Here is a 21,382-nt window from a genome sequence, read left to right on the forward strand (position 1 = left end):
AGGATTTAAGTTTACTACTAGACTAAAAACAGTTAAAGTTAGCAGGTGCATCAGATAGCGCTACGTCTCACTTCAAAACGCACAATATTTTTACACTTTTGTGAATAATTAGCTGTCAGGGTCTTTGGGAAAACGATATGAAAGATTATTTACTGTCACACTGATAGTTTTTGCAGTGGATTGCCCAACATTGCGTTCTTTTATTCCACTTTGACTTCTCTTTCGTTTGTTATTCTGTCTATTTCTGTATCTGTGTGTTATTCAGTTGGAATTTTCACCGAAAATGGCGGCCGCGCGACCGAAGCGCCTCCTAGCGGCTGTTACCCGAAAAGCAGAAGAGTTTCGCCTCTTGGTCTTCTACTCTTTGAGGCAGCGCTCGGCTCCCTCTGGTGGCGCTGCTGTGACATTACATGCGGAACAACACGCTTTCAGATACTGTACATATACAGGAACACATTTCTGTAATTATAGTGAATGTAATAACATGAAAGCAAAGACATTCTAAAGACATATAATTATAAAGTTGTAACGATCGGCATTATCGGCCGACTTACATAAATTTAAAATGGGGTCTGATTAAACTGTGTAAGGGCTTTGAGTGTTTAAAAAGATGAGACAGACAACAGTGTTAAAAGTGAAAATCAAATATGTATTTATAATGTTCACAAGGGAGCTAAAACAACACAATAAAACTAGAAATCCTAGTCTGTTAAAAGCACAGAGTCTTTCAGTTCCATACCATTAAAACAATCCTTAAGAATTCCAGTGTGTTGTAAGTCCCAATGTGAAAGTGAGAAGTGTCCACTGGTGTATATTCAATCCAAAGAGGGTGAGAATCCAATAAAGTGAGTTTCTGGAAGGGAAAGTCCTCAAAGGTAACTCCACGATACAGGCTTTGGTCAATGACCCCGATTGTTTTGCATGCTGCCTCCTTTATGCTGTCCCACTTCCTATTTCCTGTCATGTGATCAGTCACATGACAGGCAGACCCAAACTCATTTAAAGACATACACACATTAAAATAGTTAAGAGGAATAAAATGGCGAAGACAACATGAAAACCTATTAAAACTCAAATATACCTAAAATCATTATAATATACGGAGCAGGTTAAAACATGTGTCCTGTGTGACAGTGTCACATAGTGATCAGTATAAAAGTGTTTTTGAATAGAATGGCAGTGTTTTTGAATTAAGTCTGAGTCACAGGTCTCTGTTTCATCTGTTAAATTAATCTACAATAAATCAGAATTTATTTATTGAACATCTTAATTCTGGTATCAATATACTGTATAAGGATCTTAATGAAATTAACTTTTCTATAAATATTACATTTTCTCAAATGGACAAACAAATTCAGCAATGACTCCGAGGCTGGTTATATAGGCTAATTAAGGTATAAGTATAAAAGCATTTCATGTGATAGGTTAATCAGACGGCCAAGGCATGCATTAATTAATACAATTAAGATTAATTTAGTTGTATTGCACCATTTGTGTTACAGACATACTTTCTCTTTAAACTTTTAAAGGTTTCAAATTTATGAATAGAACTTAATTCCCTCCTAAGTAATTCTGTATTTTTATAGTAAAACTTACCTCATTTTACCATTGTGTTAACATGTGGCATGATACTATGGTAAGATCATGTTTTCTGGACACTACTATGAACATAAAATCATGGTATTTTTATGTACCTTAAAGTAACATGCACATACCTTTGTATATGAATATAGTAAGCATACAGTTATATGATACATATCAAGGTATTACCATCTGATGTATTTCAGTAATATCACAGAACATGAGAAAATGTAATTATAGCATATAGATTTAAAAAATTGAAAAACAAATGATAAAAAATAGCAGCACAAAATGTTTTCAAAATAGTAATTATAAACATTTATTTTTATAAATTATTTTAATCTTGTATTTCATTTTAGGAGTATATTATTTATTGTAATTGACAGGTGTGATGATCAGCGGGCTCGAGTTTTTACCTCCATAGTTTAAGGATGGGCCAAATAATGGATAGAGTTTGTCAGTGAAAGACTGAGCAGTGAAAGTGTAGATATGAGAGCTGGACTCCACATCATAAAAGGAGACCAGACCCTCCTCATAATCCACAAACACACCGACCCGCTGCAGCTTCACTCTCAGAGACAGAGAGACAGAAGCAGGACCAGCACAGGCTTTATATTCATCTCCATTCCTCAGAACCACAGTCCAGCATCCATCACTGGGACTCAGTGTGATGTCTCCCTTCCTGTTAATGGATTCTCTGACCACTCCTAAATCCCATTCAGTCTTTCCCTTCACCTGCACCTCAAAATAAAATCTCCCTGAGGAGAATCCCTCCATTCCCAAGACACAGACACATGTATTAAATCTCTCTGGTTTGTCTGGGAGTTTCTGTCTAATGTCTCCGTGTCTCACTTGTTTTCCATCATCAGACAGAATGAGTTTAGGATGAGCTGTATCAGGATCCAGAGTCACATCCACTGAGAAAACACAGAATATCAATCACAACTTCACAATACACAGATTTTGTGATGCTGATGTTTCTAATATTTAATCCAGTATTTAATCAGATTGTAGTGCAGTAATGAAGCTGTGAGTGTATGAATGTAAACTAGTGTAGTGCAGACAGCACACTGTACCTGCATACTGCTGCATCCACTTCAGCTCTGTAGAGACTAATGACAATAAAACATAGTCAGATCTGAAGATTTTGTTTTTCCCAAAATAACCACAAGATAAAGTCAAGATACATTTTTATTGTAAATATGGACTACATTGACGAGAGTGATGTAGTAGTTTTCATCATGAAGCTCACACTGGTGATGTATCGGAGAGAAAACAGATTTCACTGTAAATGATCTACCGTATTGACCCAAATATAAGACGATGTTTTTTTCTTGGAAATACATCTGAAAAAACGCGGTTGTCTTATATTCGGGGTCTAGACTTTGACATGTCAGTAATACACCCACAACAATAGGTGGCGCCAAAAGCGCATAAAATGAGTGTGCCATGAAATATGTAATGTAATGTGTGTTGTAAAGATCGCGAGTGAAAACAAAAGAAAAAGAAAAGCTTACAGTGGCATGAATCGTGACTGTCATGTTAGCCTGATGGGAACAAACTTCCTCTGTAAGTGATTTTAAAACATAAGACAGTACCCAGATTTGAAGACTACAATAAGATTTCACTTCTACTGATAATAACATTTTTGTAGGCTACTATGAGATGGATAGCCTAAATATTATAGAATTCAGATGGGCTACCTGTTATTTCAATGGTATATCAAAACGTGTATATTTTTCAATGTCATCTTTGGTACATTTTACCAGTATTTACCATACTTTCAAAACAAAAATTAAAATAGGAAAAATATGCAATTTGAAAATAATTTAAGAAAAAATGTGTTTTACAGAGAGAGGAAAAAAAAAAAAACAAGATTTGGTTTTCAAAAAGCCTTTTTCCAAAAGGTACATCTGGAAAAAGGGGGGTCGTTTTATAATCAGGGTCGTATTATATTCGGGACAATACGGTAATTATAAACAGTAAGAAAGTGTTTTAAATGCTTCGGACGCAAGCTTCAGACGAAGAAGAGAATGACGTATTTTCCCGGCGCCCCTTTATACTGTGGTCGTGCCGGTAGTGACGTCATAGGCTGTCGCCGGCCAACATGTGGTGTTTTTGTATATATGCTTCAGACACGGGTCACGCTGATGGCGTTCCCCATAGCGACCCCTAGAGGACGCAGTTCGAAGTTCCCTCGAATGGGAACAAGTGATATATTTTCCAACAAACATACATATATATCTCTTTATAGAAAATTAGACACATCTCTCCACAAAATATATTATACAGTCAAGAGTCATCCTCATCTGTTTAATATTAAAGTCATTTTTCAGCTGCAATGAAGCAGGTTTGTGTTCAGTTTGTCTGCAGGTCATTTACTTCTTGTTTCTTTAGTCTTTATATTGTGGAAAAATGACAGAAACACCAAACTTTGCTTTAAAACCAATCAAATGACATACTTTTAATACAATTCTGATAGCATTTCAGTGCAGTAAACACCTAAAGCAGCTGAGTATTTGACACTTAGACTGGAATAAGTTGAACAGAAGCAGGTTTGACATAAACCCTACTAAACCAGACCACTGCCATCAGAAACCTGTTCAGGACAATTTATCTTATATTTCACTTACCTGTGAGTATCAGATGTGTTCACAAGGGCCTTTAAACAGCTAAATATTCTGTTGTTTATAGAGTTTGATCGTTTCAGGCGTCCATATTGTTGCTGATCAAGTTTCACTTTCTCTGAGTCTCTCTCTGAACTACAGTGATGTCAGAGCTCCTCCTGTATTCAGTGTTGGTTCATGTGTGTCTGTTTGTACTGAGACTGATGTTTCTGTCAGCCAGTGATAAAGAGATTTCAGCAGACTTACAGTCCTGCTCACCTTTATTGGCACCAATGAAGTTTAAGTATAATGTGAATATCTCCTGACAAAAATTGATCAAGCTTTTTTCTATAGAGAACTTGTATTTGATACAAAAGAGCAAATGATAACCAACAATTAAAAAAAAAAAAAAAACTGGGAAAAACTTAAGCTTTCTTCTTCTTCTTCTGTGGATTTATTGGCGGGTCGCATACCAGCTTTTTAGGTGCATACCGCCACCTCCTGTGCTGGAGTGTGAAGTGATTTCAGTCTAGATATATATTATGTCTATATTCTATTCTTAAGTCCACTATTCTTAATGAATTTTAAGATTGTCTTTATTATTTTACCACATCCTTGTTTTGTGTTTAATATGTTGCAGATGGAAAACTCGTTGCATCCTAAATTCTGTAATTCTCTTTGTAGTTCATTCCTTTCCTGTTCATACCTAGAACAGAGTAACAACACATGGTCAACTGTTTCCTTTACTCGGCATATTTCACATAATCCAGTACTGTGTTTTCCTATTATATGAAGTGTAGAATTAAGTTTTGTATGACCCATCCCTAGTCTTGTTAAAATGACCTGATCTTCTCTACTTTAGTTTAGTATCATTTTGCTTTGACTTACCCTATTTTGTATATTATAAAAATGTCTTCCTGTTTTACAGTCATTCCAATTCTCTTGCCATTTCCGATTGCAAGCTTCTTTAATTATACTTTTCCCCTCCATCCTGCTTAGTGAAACTGAAATAATAGGACTATTCAGATTAAGTGACTCTTTAGCCATTTTATTAGATTTTTCATTTATATCAACATGTGCTGGAACCTAAACAAAATTCAGCATGTCTTTATATTGTATAGATTTTCATAATTTCTATAATTTCTAACTGTTTGAAAAGTTTGAAGACTGATACACTGTAAAACCAGACACGTTAGGTTAACTCAAACCATTTGAGGAAACTGGTTACCTTAAACCATTTAAGTTTTTAAAACTAATAGTAATGAGTGCTCTGAACTTATTTCAGTTGAGTTCACTAAAATAAAATATACACTGCTGTTAAGTAATTAAGCGATTAATTAAGTGCTGATTGAGCATTAGTGATGAACACCTGCTGTTAACAAACAGAATAACTGACAGAAAGAGAAACACAAGAACAACAACTGACTTTAGTCACAGCCTTAGATGAAATCAACTGAAATAAAATACATAAAATCTCTCAAGATCTGATTAAACAACCCCACAAACAGCATCACCAGCTCCACTTATTAATAACCAGACTGACTTTATTTCTGTCAGACATCTACAGAACATCTTATTGAGAATTAACTAAGGTTTAGATGTTGATTTATTGTTTCATTTGAAGTAACCATGTTAGAGATCAGTGTCTGCTTTAGTTGGGCTCTTGACCCTTGATTTCTGTGTTAGTTGTTTTGTTACTTTCTTCCTTATTTTCTCAGGCTGTTGTAACCATGTGTTCTTTAAACATATTTGTTACAGCTCAAAAGCCCAGAGAAAATGATCAGTAGTTGGTTGTTGTATATCTTTGATAACAATCATCTATTAGTGAACTGATCTCATTGTGTGTTTAGTCTCTGATTAAATGGATGTTGTATTGATCATAGTAAAAGTGACTTTAAGAGCCAGTGGTTCCGTCACAGTCAGTTAACAGAAAGGACTTTACAGATAGTATGTCCACAAAACGTTTCAATCCGTGGCTGTAATCAGACTCACACAGACATCAAGAATCACCTTATGCACCTCAACAATGGTGAAATAAATAAAAATAAAAAAATCATGCAGCAATGCATGCTGGGAGCCATGGATGAGTTTTGTACTATGCTAGTACCCAGCATGCATTGCAGCATGAATTTATTAATATACTTTTTTAATGGCCACCATTGTTGAGGTTCATAAGCTGATTCTTGATGTCTGTGCGAGTCCATCTGCAGTCATAGATTGAAACGGTTTGAAAAGTCCTTTATATTAACTGACTGTCACAGAACCACTGGCTCTTAGAATCACTTTTACTGTAATCAATACAACATACATTTAATCAGAGATTAGACACAGATCAGCTCACTAACAGATGATTGTTATGAAAAGTATATAACAACCAACTACTGATCATTTTCTCTGGGCTTTCAAGCTGTAACAAATATGTTTGAGAAACACATGGTTACAACAGCCTGAGAAAAATGGAAAGGAAAAAAAAAAAAAAACAGCTAACACAGAAGTCAAGGGTCAAGAGCCCAACTAAAGCAGACACTGATCTCTAACATGATTACTTCAATTACTTCAATAAATCAACATCAAATCCTTAGTTAATTCTCAATAAGATCTTCTGTAGATGTCTGATAGAAATAAAGTCAGTCTGGTTATTAATAAGTGGAGCTGGTGATGCTGTTTGTGGGGTTGTTTAATCAGATTTTGAGAGATTTTATGTATTTTATTTCAGTTGATTTCATCTAAGGCTGTGTCTGAAATCAGTTGTAGTAGTTCTTGTGTTTCTCTTTTCTTCAGTGATTCTGTTTGTTACCTGCAGGTGTTCATCACTAATGCTCAATTAGCACTTAATCAATTAATTACTTGACTGCAAACTTAACATGGTTTAAGCCAAGGGGAATTGGTTTACTCAAACGGTTTGAGTTACTCTAACTTGTCGGGTTTTACAGTGTAAGTGAAGCCATTGAATCTGAACAAATCACCACCTTATTTGGCGTCACTTCTACCCGACTAAGTGCCATCTGAATTGCCACCAGTTCAGCAGTGTATACTGAGTCCCATCCGTTAATCTCCCATATTTTCCGATTTTAAATTCTGGAACATAAAATGCAGATCCAGTACGACTTATCTCTGTTTCTTGAGTCATCTGTGTATATTGGAAGAAATGCATAATAAACTGTTATGATATATTGTGTTGAATAGCTTTTGATATTAATGTCAATCTGTCCCTTTTGAATGCATTCATGAATTTGCAGGACTCGAAATTAACTTTTTTAAAAATTTAGGAGCACCCACCAAAAATTAATGAGCACCATAACTACATTATATATTAACAGATTTCATCTTTACATTCTTAACTTTAATGCAGATGGGTTAAAATATTAGCTGTCAATCACCCAGTCACTGCTTTCCATTGTCAGGTGACAGGGAGCTATAACTACCACAGGAAATGCAAAGGGCTGAAGAAGAGAGAAAATGAAAAGAAACACTGACAGATTTCTTTTGTAAACCACCGAAGTTAATCTGATATCTGATGATATTTTGCTTGTGTTATTGTGTTGATCTTGTGTTATTGTGCTAGTAGTCTTAAGGACTACCGTGGACAGCTGATTTTGATATTCTTCATATTCTGTGTGGTGGTCAGTTCACAGCAGTGATGGCAATTAATCTTTCCCAATAAGTTTAAATAGATGTTTACCTTTTATGGTCATTTTCACAATTAAGCCATTTTTTTCTAAAAGTGTGCATCATCATTTGAGTCAAATTCTTACATTTAATCAGTCAATTAGAATAATAAGACATTTGGGCTGTTATCAAGCAAATGAAATCAGTATCAACAAAATTCATCTTTGAATTTTGAATTTCTGAAGTGACATTTAGATGCACTTACACCCTGCTTAATACAGGACATGCAATGCATTTAACCTGCAGTTACACATGCATATATAATGTTTTAATACTGTAAACATAAAATGTTGAATACTGATATTTGAAATTATAAAAAAAGAAAAGAAAAAAAGATACTTTAAATGTGAAATTACAACCGCCAGTAGGTGGCATCAAGTCACTGTTAATAAGTGAGTCACTGCGACTGAACCGAATCATTTAAATGGTTGATTCATTCAGGAATGAAACGAAACACCATCATGTTGCTCAGAGACGGGAAACAGTGCTGTGGCTTTGTTTGGAATTATTTTTGTTGTCGAAATAGAGCAAAAACAGGAAATATGGTGTCTACAACGTAAGTTTCCTAATATTAACTTATTGTTTATTGAACTGTTGTATAAAATCAATATCACATTTGTAATCATGCTGATTTTTGGAGGAAAAAAAACTGCACTTTTCGTGTGATATTAACTATATGAAATGATATAAAGCCCCTATATCTTGCATTTTAATAGACTGGATAATGCAGTGAAAACGCACTGTAAACGCGCACTAGTCTAACCAACTAGTCTTCATCACGTCATGTATGCGTGCACTCTCTGTAGGTGTTTGGTTTGGTTTTTGCAATATACTCGATAATGTCAAATCGCACATCGTTAAAACAACAATTACGATATTATCGCAGCCGCTTACGTGAGCATCCTGCAATTAAAGGCCTTATTGAACCTGATCATCCTGAACAGTTTACCACACACTTGTCCCTGCATTTCTTGTGTTTGGCACATTCTCTGTATTTAACCAAGCTCTCGAGCTTAAAATATGTAGATTCGGTGGCGAATGCTGTTAGTGTTCCTGCAAACTCCGTCCCACAGGCTTTAAAGTGAATGTAGTGCATAGAGCACAGTGCATCTTCATAGCGGAGCCTCTCGAAGTCTTTCAACCATTCTCTCCGAAAACTGTACGCCTTCTTTTCGGCTAGTGGGTCAACATTCACCACATGATCGCTATCACCAGCACCATTATTTGTAACTTTAGGTGGTTTACAAAAGAAATCTGTCAGTGTTTCTTTTCATTTTCTCTTCTTCAGCCCTTTGCATTTCCTGCGGTAGTTATAGCTCCCTGTCACCTGACAATGGAAAGCAGTGACTGAGTGATTGACAGCTAATATTAACCAATAAAATCTGCATTAAATTTAAGAACGTAAAGATGAAGTTATGTTACGTTTGATAGAACGGCAGACCGGTCACCGTATCAGCACACAGAAGGCACATAACTCTGAACGTTTTTAGAGAAATGAAAACAGGTCGCACTACAACAATTATATGCACTCACACAAATGCTCCCAAATATATTTTGAGGTCGCACAGATTAAATTATGGAGCATATGCGACCAAAATGGTCGTAATTTCTAGACTTGATTTGTAAATCAACTTCAGGTATAAAATTCAATTATAAAATCTTCCTACAATTTCAATTCTCTGCAACTTTAATAACACTCCTTCCCTCCACATCATATCATATGCCTTTTCAATGTCGAAGTACACTGCCACTAACACCTCTTTCATTGCTAATGCCTTCTTTACATCAGTTTCCAGTCTTAATAATGCATCTGAAGTAGATCTACCTGGTCGGAAGCCAAACTGATAGGGAGCTATTAATCTTCTGCTTTCCAACACATAATATAAACGGTTTCCATCACTTTACAGAGGTTAGATGTCAGAGCAATTGGCCCATAATTACCTGCTATTGAAGAATCTTTTCCTGGGAATATGAATTACGACAGCTTGTTTCCATGATAAAGGCAGTTGACCTATCCGTATTTTATTAAAAAGATCCAATATTGAGTATTACTTCATCCATTTGTTTAATCATATTATAACAAATTCTATCTTTCCCTGGGGCAGTATTTCTAATTTGCATTAATACTCTTTTAAGTTCCCACATTTTAAAAGTGGCATCTAGTGCTGTTAGACTATTAGACTTTTTAATATAGATATCTTGATGTTGCTTTAACATTTCTTCCCTCCTTCTCTTATAATTTTCTTCTAGATTATCTGTACTGTGAGCCTTTTGAAAGGTAAAGGCCAACAGTTCAGCCTTTTCCTCTTCAGTCACTGCTTTTTCCACTTTATCCATTAAAACTGGAATATTCTGGTTTCTATAAACTCCAACCATCTTTTAAGGACACTCCATACTTCTCTCAACTGAGTTTCACTACCTATTGTGGTACAAAATGATTGCCAATACCTCTTTTTGACTTGCTTAATCATCTTCCTTGCCTGAGCCCGTTTCCTCTGATAAATTAGCACATTTGTAGGTATTAATGTTTTCCTAAGCTCCCTGAATGCTTTATTTCTATCTTTGACTGCTTTAGTACACTCTTCATTCCACCAAGGAACAATCCTCAACCTATCTCTACCTTCTGATTTAGGAATGGATTCTTCAGCTGCATTTATAATAATTTAATTTAATCTTTCAGAACATAAGTCTATATCATCTTCAATTCTCCATCCCATCAATGCATAGCTTGTTAAATTTATCCCAGTCAGCTTTATCAAATTTCCACCTGGTTTGCTTGGTTTTATTTTGTTGATGAATTTCCATTTCAAAAGCACATATTATTGGAAAATGATCACTACCTAATGTTGAATGATCCAGGACTTCCCATCTACATTACAATGCTATAGTTCCCGGAACTATTGTTAGATCTAGACGAGGGGTTGAAGAATCCCTTTTATTAAATCGAGTTCCCTTCCCATCGTTTAAACACACTAAAGCTTGTTCTTCCATAAACTCTTCTACAACCCTTCCATTCCAATCTGTGCATAAACTTCCCCACAGCGAATTATGTGCTTTAAAATCCTCACACCATATTAAATTATCCCCAGCCTTAGTTCTTATTATATTCAATTCATCTAATGTTAACTGATTACAAGGATTATAAGAGTTGACCACCTTTATCCCACCTTCCTGTGACCATACCTCTACCACAACACATTCACTCTGGGTAGCTAATATTATTTCTCTAAAAACCACCCCATTTTTAACAAAGGTTTCACATCCCCCACCATTTGATCCAATTCTATCTTTTCTAACCAACTTTTAACCAGGAATGACAGTTTAATTGCGGATGTAGCCAAGTCTCCTGAATACAAATAATATCTGGTAAAATTGTTAACTGATGTACATATCTTTTCAATTCTTGGCCATTCGCGATCAAACTTCGGGCATTCCACTGTAGTATTTTCATTTCATGGTTTTACTTCTTTGACTGCCCGAAGGATCACATAACACTGAGGTTCCCTCGGTTCGTCCAAGTAACGTCTGAATCTGTTCAACTGAGATTTCAGTAATACTCAAATGTCGAGCAGCTGCGGATATTATGATTTTCAGCTTTTCGGTTATTTTCGTTGTTTGAGCTGAGCAGTTAATGACTTCTGCTATAAATCCCACAAAATTAATTTTGTTTACCACAAGCATATTTCCATCCGAGAGACATTTATGACTGCATGTATCTTTAAATTGGGTTGTGATGTTTTCCTTCAGATTTCCATTAACAGCTTGTACTTGCTTAACTGCTTGAGCATACGAAATATTTTGTACAGTTTTGTATTTCATTGCTTCTGTAAGGTTCAATCTCCTCAGCACATTGCCCATAATCATGATCTCCCCCACGTTTACAACATCATCTTCTCTCTTTACAAACTGCTGCAACATGTCCCAATCTTTGGCAGTTAAAACATCTCAGTGCTGGTCTTACATACGGACGAACCGTAGAGCACATATATCCAATTTGTATGCGTTCTAGCAAGTTTTTGCAATTAAAATGTTAATACAACGGTAGTACTTTCTTCTTTCCTACCATTTTTACTGAAATGGAAAGTTCAAGTTCCTTGATGATTACGCCGGAATGAGAGTATAGTTCCTAGCAAAATCGCAACTTTTCATTTTCCGCCGGTCTTAGTACACGATATAACTACAGAAGAGTCAAGTTTTAAATAGGAAAACTATCGAAACTCTTTGGTCATTTTTGAACGCGATGCTACTGGTCTAATAGGATTCAATGATCTATGCTAAGCTATGCTAAAAGTGCTATCGCCAGACCCGGAGATCGGCTGAATGGATTCAAAAACGGTAAAACTCAACTTATTAACTCTGGGGGAGTTGGAGAATGAGCCTATTTGCAAAAAAAGTGGAGTGTTCCTTTAAGAAGCTCCCTGGACGAAGAGGAAAACCGATGAGAGAACTCTTCGAAAGTTGGTGTGAATGGTGGAAAAAACACAACTTCAATCATGAGGCAATACCTGTAACACAATCAGGTTGCACAGATAGTCCAGCTCTGGATGGTACATATGTATGTGCTGTAGTAAAGAGGTTTGGTGTGTCTCCCGGGACAGTCTCAAGAAGATGGAAGATATACTGGGAGATGGACCATTACACGAGGAGAGCTGGACAGGGGCCGTAGAAGGGCTATAACCCAGCAGCAGGCTGTTATCAGTCAGCAGGTCCACCACTGTGTCCTCGTTCTCTTCACGCCGTGTTCACGGATAAGAGCAGGTTCACACTGAGCACGTGACAGATGTGAAAGAGTCTGGAGATGCTGTGGAGAATGTTATACTGTCTGCATCATCTTCCAGCATGACCGGTTTGGCAGGGGTCAGTGATGGTCTGGGGAGGAATATCTTTGGAGGGTTGCACAGATCTCCATGTGTTAGCCAACAGTACCTCTACTGCTGTTAGTTTAGTTTAACTTTATTATCCGTTCAGATTTCCTGAACAGGAATTCATCTTTGACACTGTCATAGAAAATTACGGAGCCCTTTAAAGGAAAAATGTATTTTTTTTTTAAAAATGTTTTGCGTTCTCTCGCAAAACCATTTGAGTTCGGACGGTGTTACAGTTTGATCCTCCCCAAAAAATCTAAGTGTAAAAATATTAATGCTGACAGATCTAATAATTGAATCTGCAATTAGGGAAAGTGGAGAGAAGAGATCCAGTCTGGAGATGAGCAGGAACAGTTGATTTGCATGGCAGACATGAGATCCAGATTTTGTTTGTTCATTTGTTTTTAATATTCAACAGGCAAAATTCTTCAGTATCTAAATGCAAAAATCTGAATATTTATCTTGTGATCATCTTTTGACCATTTTAACAAAAGCAACAATAATATAATATATACAGTATATATATATATATATATATATATATATATATATATATATATAGGTCAGTGGTATTGTTGGCAGAATTCGGCCCTTGGCGAAAACTAATTGAGGAACCCTGCATTAAAGTGATGAGGAGTGAAGACATTTAAAATGTTTCAAACGATTTCTATTTAATAAATGCTTTAACAAATGTAATAAATATTTGATAAATGCTAAAAAAAAAAAAAAAAAAAAAAAAAAAAGTGTTCGTAAAAAACAAATACTGTTCATTGAACTTTCTATTTATCAAAGAATCCTGAAAAATAAAATGTATCACCATTTCCACACAAAATATGAAGCAGCAAAACTGTTTTCAACATTGATAATAATCAGAAATATTTCTTGAGCATCAAATCAAGTTGTAATGGTTTCTAAAATACCATGCGACACTGAAGACTGGAGTAATGATGCAGAAAATTCTGCTTTGCATCACAAGCATAACATTTGATAATATATTAAAATATAGTTTTTATTTTTTAAAGGTTAGATTTTTGTGATTATTATATTTATTTTTTAAAGTATGAACAATGCAGATTTTAATTTTTTACAGGCGGCTTTGATCTTATTTATTAAGAGTGCCAGTAATTCTGACCACAACTGTAAGAATGAGAACTGATATATGAGATCTCGCATGACATCAGTATGTGAGATCCCACATGCATACTTGCACTCTATCCAGTGATAAACACAGCATGTGGCCCTTGACCCATTTTATTTGACACAGAATTCTGGCATGATTGTGCCATTATTAATCAATCGACACAATACCACCCTGAAATTACTTTGCACTGTTGAAATATGGTCTTGGCAAGAGATTTGGCTAAATAGGTTTTTATACGAGTGCTACCATTTATGAGTGCTACTATTTCACATTCAATATTCTAGGCTAAATTAGAGGGATATAAGTCACTTTTATGGATGTTTCTTTACAAACTTAGTTTTTTTATTTTCTTTTTTAGAAGGATATGACCATAGTGATGATGAGTTTTACCTGTCCATGATCTTATCCACAAATACCACAGTTAAATTCTAATAGTCTGTAAAAATGTTCAGTTTAAATAAAACACGTTTCAGGAAAGAAGAATTCAATAATATGACAAAATTAATATTACAGAATATTCTAGAAAAAACTCTGGTATAACTGAGCCTTTAAAGTTCTTAATTTGTGATTTGTAGAATAGGATTTATACACCTGCAATGAAGATTTTGAGAAGGTGTAACTGTTTTGTGTTTGTGAGAGAGAAAGAAACAAAATACAAGATAGCAACTCCTAAAACATTTTCTTGATGACTTATAAAATATTCTCTACAAATTCTACTATCACAGGTGCTCAGTTTTGCTACAATAATACTAGATGCAATAGAAGTACTGTATGCAAATATAACAAAGGGACATAAACAACTGAATATTCAGGGATGCAAACTTATCACCTTTAAGTGAAAATTGTCATTTTGAATCTAAAATAGATAATTTGCGTGATTCGTGTAGATCCAAAGAGTTTTTGAGTAGTAAGTAGTGAAAGTATATTGACTCAATTTAGGTACCTGCTGAAATTGACTGCTTTCAAACGCTCCTGTGCATGTATTTGTGGTTTGAAATTGGTAAAATGTGCTTATATATATATATATATATATATATGATCAGAATATTGACTGGCTATCGACTATTATACTCACTCAGTGGCGGTTCTACATTGAATTACTCTCCGGGCGAGACCCCCTCTGAGCGCCCCACCCATCCGATGTTTTACTATAACAATATAAGTGTATGACAAGCTTATATTTCTCAACTGCACAAATCATTCAACAGAACATTTGAAAAACACAATTCTGCACAAAACAGTATAAGTTATCAGAACACTGTAAAAAATGATATGATGAAAAAGTCATGACAACTAACTGAACTCAAATGACTAACTCACAAAAAAAAAGTTGAAATTTCTTAAATTATTTTTAAGTTATGCTAGATTCAACTTTAAGTCAGTTTAATGTTATTGAAATTCAAGGAGACCAATTTAATTCAGTGAACTTAACATTTTAAGTTCTAACTTACTGGCACACGAAAAAAAAAAAAGTTGAGCAAACTTAAGTTTGCTCGACTTATTTTTGTGCACTGTAAAACCCGACAAGTTAGGTTAACTCAAACTGTTTGAGTAAACTTATTGCCTTAAACCATTTAAGTTTTTAAAACTAACAATTAAGGTAACAAATACTTATTACAGTTGAGTTCACTAAAATAAGATATAAATTGCAATTAAGTGATTAATTGAGTAATAATTGAGCATTAGTGATGAACACTTGCTGTTAACAATCACTGAAGAAAAAGAAACACAAGAACAACTAACTTTAGTCACAGCCTTAGATGAAATCAACTGAAATAAAATACATTAAAACTCTCAAGATCCGATTAAACAACCCCACAAACATCATCACCAGCTCCACTTATTAATAACCAGACTGACTTTAATTCTGTCAGACATCTACAGAAGATCTTATTGAGAATTAACTAAGGTTTAGATGTTGATTTATTGTTTCAATTTGAAGTAACCATGTTAGAGATCAGTGTCTGCTTTAGTTGGGCTCTTGACCCTTGATTTCTGTTTTAGTTTTTTTTCCCCCCTCTTTTTCTCTGGCTGTTGTAACCATGTTTTCCTGAAACATATTTGTTATAACTCAAAAGCCCAGAGAAAATGATCAGTAGTTGGTTATTATATGTTTATAATGACAATCATCTGTTAGCGAACTGATCTCATTGTGTGTCTAATCTCTGATTAAATGGATGTTGTATTGATTATAGTAAGAGTGATTCTAAGAGCCAGTGGTTCTGTGACAGTCAGTTAATAGAAAGGACTTTCCAAACAGTTTGTCCACAAAAAGTTTTAATCTATGGTAGCAATTAGACTCAATCAGACATCAAGAATCAGCTTGTGAACCTCAACAATGATGACCATTAAGAAAAAAAAAGAAAAGAAAATTCATGCTGCAATGCATGCTGGGTACTAGCATAGTACAAAACTCATCCATGGATCCCAGCATGCATTGCTGCATGATTGTTTTTTTTTAATTTTTTTTATATAAATGGTCACCATTGTTGAGGTTCACAAGTGATTACTTTTTTTTTTTTTTTAACGACATGATTAGTTGAAACAACTAATACTAAAAGGCCAATCAACTTACAGAGAGCAATTCAGCGCCAGTCAGGATTTTACAAAGTGAGTTGAAATAGGTGGAAATTTTTTACAGTGCATATACATAAAACTGGGAAAAATATGTACAATCAGGCTTTGACCTTTTTCTCTCCATCGCTGTGTTTATTTGGCACTCGACAATTAACAGATTTCCCATTCCCCAACATTGTCACTCAGTCAAGACTAAACCAATTCACCTCCACATAATTGTTTTGTATTACCCATTTTTATTAGCCATTTCACACAATTCAGAAAAAACAAAAACGTGCAAATTATAGGCCTGTGTTTTAATATTATGAATGAAATGTGCGTTATTTGGAAGTCAGTCAAGGTGTGACTGACTTTAGCCCACTAAATGGATCAAAATCATCGTCACTGTATGTGGATACCCGGAGCTGTACGATACATCTTCGAACTTTTATAGAAACAGGAATAAAGAGGATCTTGCTTGGTGTATTACTTTGTGCACAACATACAGTGAATCATAATTTATAGCCTATTTGTTACATAAAAATTATATTTCTAGGTTAAGACTAGAATAGGCTACTTATGGCAAACATTTGTACATTCATTCTAATTATATCCTATTGCAAATACACTCACAATAGTATAGTAAAAAAATAGTTATTTGTGATTGGACCAGTGTAGTGTAATGAGACGAGCTGCCTGGCAGAAGCCCCTCCTTGATGCCAATTCGCGTCTGTTGTGAAGCGAATTTCACGTGCGAATGAAGCGAATTTCACGCGCGAATGAAGCGAGTAAACTCAAAATGTTCAAGCGTCCAACTACGCGCGAATAGGTGTGAACGCACAGTCACACAGCTTCTGTGCAGGGCACCTTCTCAGCAAGCAGGGGCGCCAATTTGCAAATCCCCACACAGTTATATGATAGATAATAGAAAACCGCTTAGCGGCGCAGATGATTTTTATTTTATTTTTTTCTTCAAGTGCTTGTGCCCGGTTCGCCCATGCCAAAAACCGCCACTGCACTCACTGTATAATCCATTCACAATTAGGACAACACCGGAACTGCTTCCGCGCACCAGTCAGCGGAAGTGAGAAAAAAAAATAAATAAATAAGTGTTTACATTTGAAATATGGATATTTATCTTACAAAAACGCATGTATTCGCTATAGGAGGCATTTATTCACTCCCCGGAGCCACGTGAGGCATGTTTTATTACGGATGCGCGCACTTTATTTCACGTCTTCTGAACTGTTCACAACAAACACCAGCTTACTCCCATTGAAAGGCTTAGAATAGCCAGGACAATTTTTAATATAACTCCGATTGGATTCGTCTGAAAGAAGAAAGTCACATACACCTAGGATTAGGGTTGCAAAGGGGAGGAAAATTTCTGGTATATTTCCGGAAACTTTCCATGGCAACTTTGGAAATATTCCAAATTTGAAACTTACCAGGAATTTACGGGAATTAATTGTAAATTTATAAAACTGTATCATATACAAACAGAATTATATATTTTTTTGCTCATAGGCTCACTTGCATGCAAACTAATACAAATTTTAAAAATGACATTTTTGGGGGGGGAATCTGTGATGCTTTTTTCAGGATTTATTGATGAATAAAAACTTATGAACAGTTTATCAAAATAGAAATATTTTCTAACAATATAAGTCTTTGCTACTACTTTTTAAAAATTCATTTAACACATCTTTGTTGAATAAAAGTATTAATTTATTTAAAAAAAAAGAGAAAAGATACTGACCCCAAACTTTTGAATGGTAGTGTATTTTAAATAAATGTTGTTTTTTTTGTTTTTTAAACTCTTTATTCAAAGAATCCTGAAAAAAGAAAATCACAGGTAATAATAAAAAAAAAAAAAAAAAATATATATATATATATATATATATATATATATATATATATTAAGCAGCACAACTGTTTCCAAAATTGATAATAAATAAGCATATTAGAATGATGTCTGAAAAATCATGTGACACTGAAGACTGTAGCTTTGCATCACAGAAATACATTATATTTTAAAGTATATTACAACAGAAAGCCAATATTTTAAATTGTATTACCAGCAATACGGCACAATATCACTGTTTTTTTTTTTTTTCTGTATTTTTGATCAAATAAATGAAGGCTTGATGAGCAAAAGATATGCAATGTTTAAAAACATTAAAAATAGTAATGTGTCCAAACTTTTGACCAGTACTGCACTTCTGTATGATAACAGAAAACTTGCTAGCAGAAGGAGCATCACAGCTTGAGCTATATAGCACACAGCCTACCTCATAAACTGTCTAGCTACTGTATAAACACTTTTTGGTATTTACTAGTTAAACGTGAATCCCATAGATCAAATATATTTAGAATATCTAAATTTCTATGTAGTCTTTGGGCTCAAATGCAGAAAGTGCGGCTTCAGAGAAAATGTAGGGGAATCCCCCTCTTAGGTGACTAGAGAGGATTTACATTTACATTTATGCATTTGGCAGACGCTTTTTATCCAAAGCGACTTACATTACATTCAAGTTACAGCTCTTGCTTTCCCTGGGAATCGAACCCATGATCTTGGCGTTGCTAGCGCCATGCTCTACTATTTGAGCTACAGGAAAGATTGTGGGTGGGGGAGGGTCATTTTTAGACTTTTGTTTTATTATTATCTCAGCTAAATGTTTGTTCAGTCAGTGTATTTGTTTTTACTATGGTATAGCCTAATTTAGTTGCACAGTATATTACACAGCACAAGGAAGTTTTAAATATTTTTTGTAATATTCATGTAATTTATATGAATACTTACCAAGATGGACATTTTGATATTTTGTGTGCAGGATTTAAGAAATGATCTGTGCATGTAATGGTAGATAAGCACAGTGCATGTAGGGGGCGTGGCCTTGATAGACCCGCAGTAAGCAGTGTGCGATTGAGCAATGTGTAGAGTAGAAATTAAAATGAAATTGCATTAAATCTGGTTGTTTTAACCAAGATTATGCTGCAAGTTTTTGTTCTCAACTACATTTAAATTCCCAGTTTCTGCAATTTAGCAAATTTCCAGTTTATTCCCATTAATTCCCATATATTCCCATGGAAAGTTTCCAGTCTTGAAAATTCCCGGAATTTTGCAACCCAACCTAGGATGCTTCGAGAGTGAGTAAAACACAGGCTAATTTTAATTTTTAGGTGAACTAACGCTTTAAGCAATTTACATTTACATTTATGTATTTAGCAGACGCTTTTATCCAAAGCGACTTACATTGCATTCAAGTTACAGTTTTTACATTTTATCAGCTCTTGCTTTCCCTGGGAATCGAACCCATGATCTTGGCGTTGCTAGCGCCATGCTCTACTATTTGAGCTACAGGAAAGCCAATTGTATAGCCTAAAAATCTGTCAGTTTAAACCTTCAATATTATAGTAATGTAGTACCAACTGACTGTCATGTGTATTTTACAGCATTTGTTAAGATAATTTTTTTCCTTGAGGAAATTTGTCATGTGTACCTGATATATATCCAAAATAATCGATATTGAATTGAATCTAATTGAATATCAAATCACAAGCTTGTGAATGAGAATCGAATCATGAAATTTGTCAAAACCCATCCCTAATATTTTACATGTTATTTTGCTGTAATTGTTTAAAGTAAATTGCTCTGAAACACTGGGGGGCATTGTACACCACCCATGGGGGCGTTTTGCCTCATACAGTAGGTGGAGCAAAACACCCCCTTAGTACAAATTTAATTTTTGTCAGAAATCTAATAACATGAAAAAACTGGACATTTTTAGTTTATAATTTGTGTCATTGTCACTAAAACTATTAAAACTTTTCTGAACACATTTAACTTTTGTTTCACAGAAAAAAAATTACACAGTCCTTAAGAGAGGCGTTTTCTCCCACTCTACCGTATATTTAAAGAATTGAGCAAATCATCATGTTTCTATCTGATCAGTGTATGTATTGATGTACCAGTTTGTGTGAGTTTGTCATCTATAGTGTCCTTCAGTTGGTTCAGAGCTCTCCTCAGAGTCTCCAGACTCTCATGAGTCTTCATACTGATCTCAGACCAGTTCCTGGTGTTTCTAGGGCTGCACAGGGATGAGTGAATCTACAGCAGGAGAGAGGAGAAATCCTTCAGCATGGGGAGTGTTATGGTGTCATATACTGCATTATCATTGATCAGAGAGATCATGTTGACTGACCTGTAGGAGGTGGAGGTGATCTTCAGTGTGTGAGAGCTGCTCCAGCTCAGTGTTTCTCATCTTTAGCTCAGTGATCTCCTGCTCCAGCTCTTCAATCAGCTCTTGCTCCTGTTTCTCTGCTGCTCCTCCATCATCTCAGTATAAAACATCTAAGACAAGAATCAATGTTACCGTTGCTCATACTTCAGTGTTTTTAAGGGGTTTCAAAATCCCTTAATAGAAGTATAAACTTCATCCTGCACCATCTGCACTGAATGATTCCTCAAATCATGTGTCTTGTTGAAGAGATGTGGATATTACTTTACTACGTCAGTCGTGTTGATATTCAGACCAACAGTTTGATTGTGAGTGTGAAACTGGTTTTATGGAACAATTCATTAAACAAAACGTAATTACCAACTTGAAATTTAAGCAAAATAATGTCAGTTGCCTTGTCTATATTTATTTCAACCACTGAAGGACTCAAAGCCACAAAAATATTGTTTGGTGATTAGTTGAATGAATCAGTATTTTTGAACAAACCATTTGAGTGAATGAATAGAAATCAATGACTCACTGCTGGATCACGTCTCAGGCATTGTAAACGTTCAATCTTCACTTTTACAATGTAATTACAGGCCTGATGCTGGCACGTCTAATTTTAACATCTTGCTCAAAGATCATTATCACCTCTGCTATCTTTACTGATGCCAACCAGGACAGTTTCTGCCTTTTAATACCCTGCCGACTACGCCAAAAATGTAGTGCAGGACATATAAT

At 35.1% G+C, this 21,382-nt stretch overlaps 2 protein-coding genes across 3 annotated transcripts in view; one reads left to right on the forward strand and one right to left on the reverse strand.

Moving 5' to 3' along the window:
* LOC131542181 (E3 ubiquitin-protein ligase TRIM39-like) overlaps positions 1-21,382 on the forward strand; it is a 189,591-nt gene that overhangs the window by 54,134 nt on the left and 114,075 nt on the right. The window lies entirely within an intron of this gene.
* LOC131542183 (E3 ubiquitin-protein ligase TRIM39-like) lies at positions 1,947-20,762 on the reverse strand. The gene is made up of 4 exons (XM_058778593.1): positions 20,624-20,762; positions 20,391-20,529; positions 2,658-2,693; positions 1,947-2,498 (listed from the first exon to the last, which is right to left on the reverse strand). The coding sequence occupies exons 1-4, from the start codon at positions 20,681-20,683 to the stop codon at positions 1,948-1,950; spliced, it is 786 nt and encodes a 261-aa protein (XP_058634576.1). The 5' UTR covers positions 20,684-20,762; the 3' UTR covers position 1,947.

This window comes from Onychostoma macrolepis, chromosome 06 (assembly GCF_012432095.1).
Source record: "Onychostoma macrolepis isolate SWU-2019 chromosome 06, ASM1243209v1, whole genome shotgun sequence".
Taxonomy (NCBI): domain Eukaryota; kingdom Metazoa; phylum Chordata; class Actinopteri; order Cypriniformes; family Cyprinidae; genus Onychostoma; species Onychostoma macrolepis.

Bases quoted from the DNA above. Each gene is read 5' to 3' on its own strand.
- LOC131542183 (XM_058778593.1), bottom strand. From the start codon at position 20,683: ATGAGAAACACTGAGCTGGAGCAGCTCTCACACACTGAAGATCACCTC. The intron at 20,530-20,623 runs GTCAGTCAACAT...CTCCTGCTGTAG, and splicing joins ATCACCTCCACCTCCTACAG to ATTCACTCATCCCTGTGCAG. The intron at 2,499-2,657 runs GTACAGTGTGCT...GTGTTTTCTCAG, and splicing joins GTGGATGCAGCAGTATGCAG to TGGATGTGACTCTGGATCCT.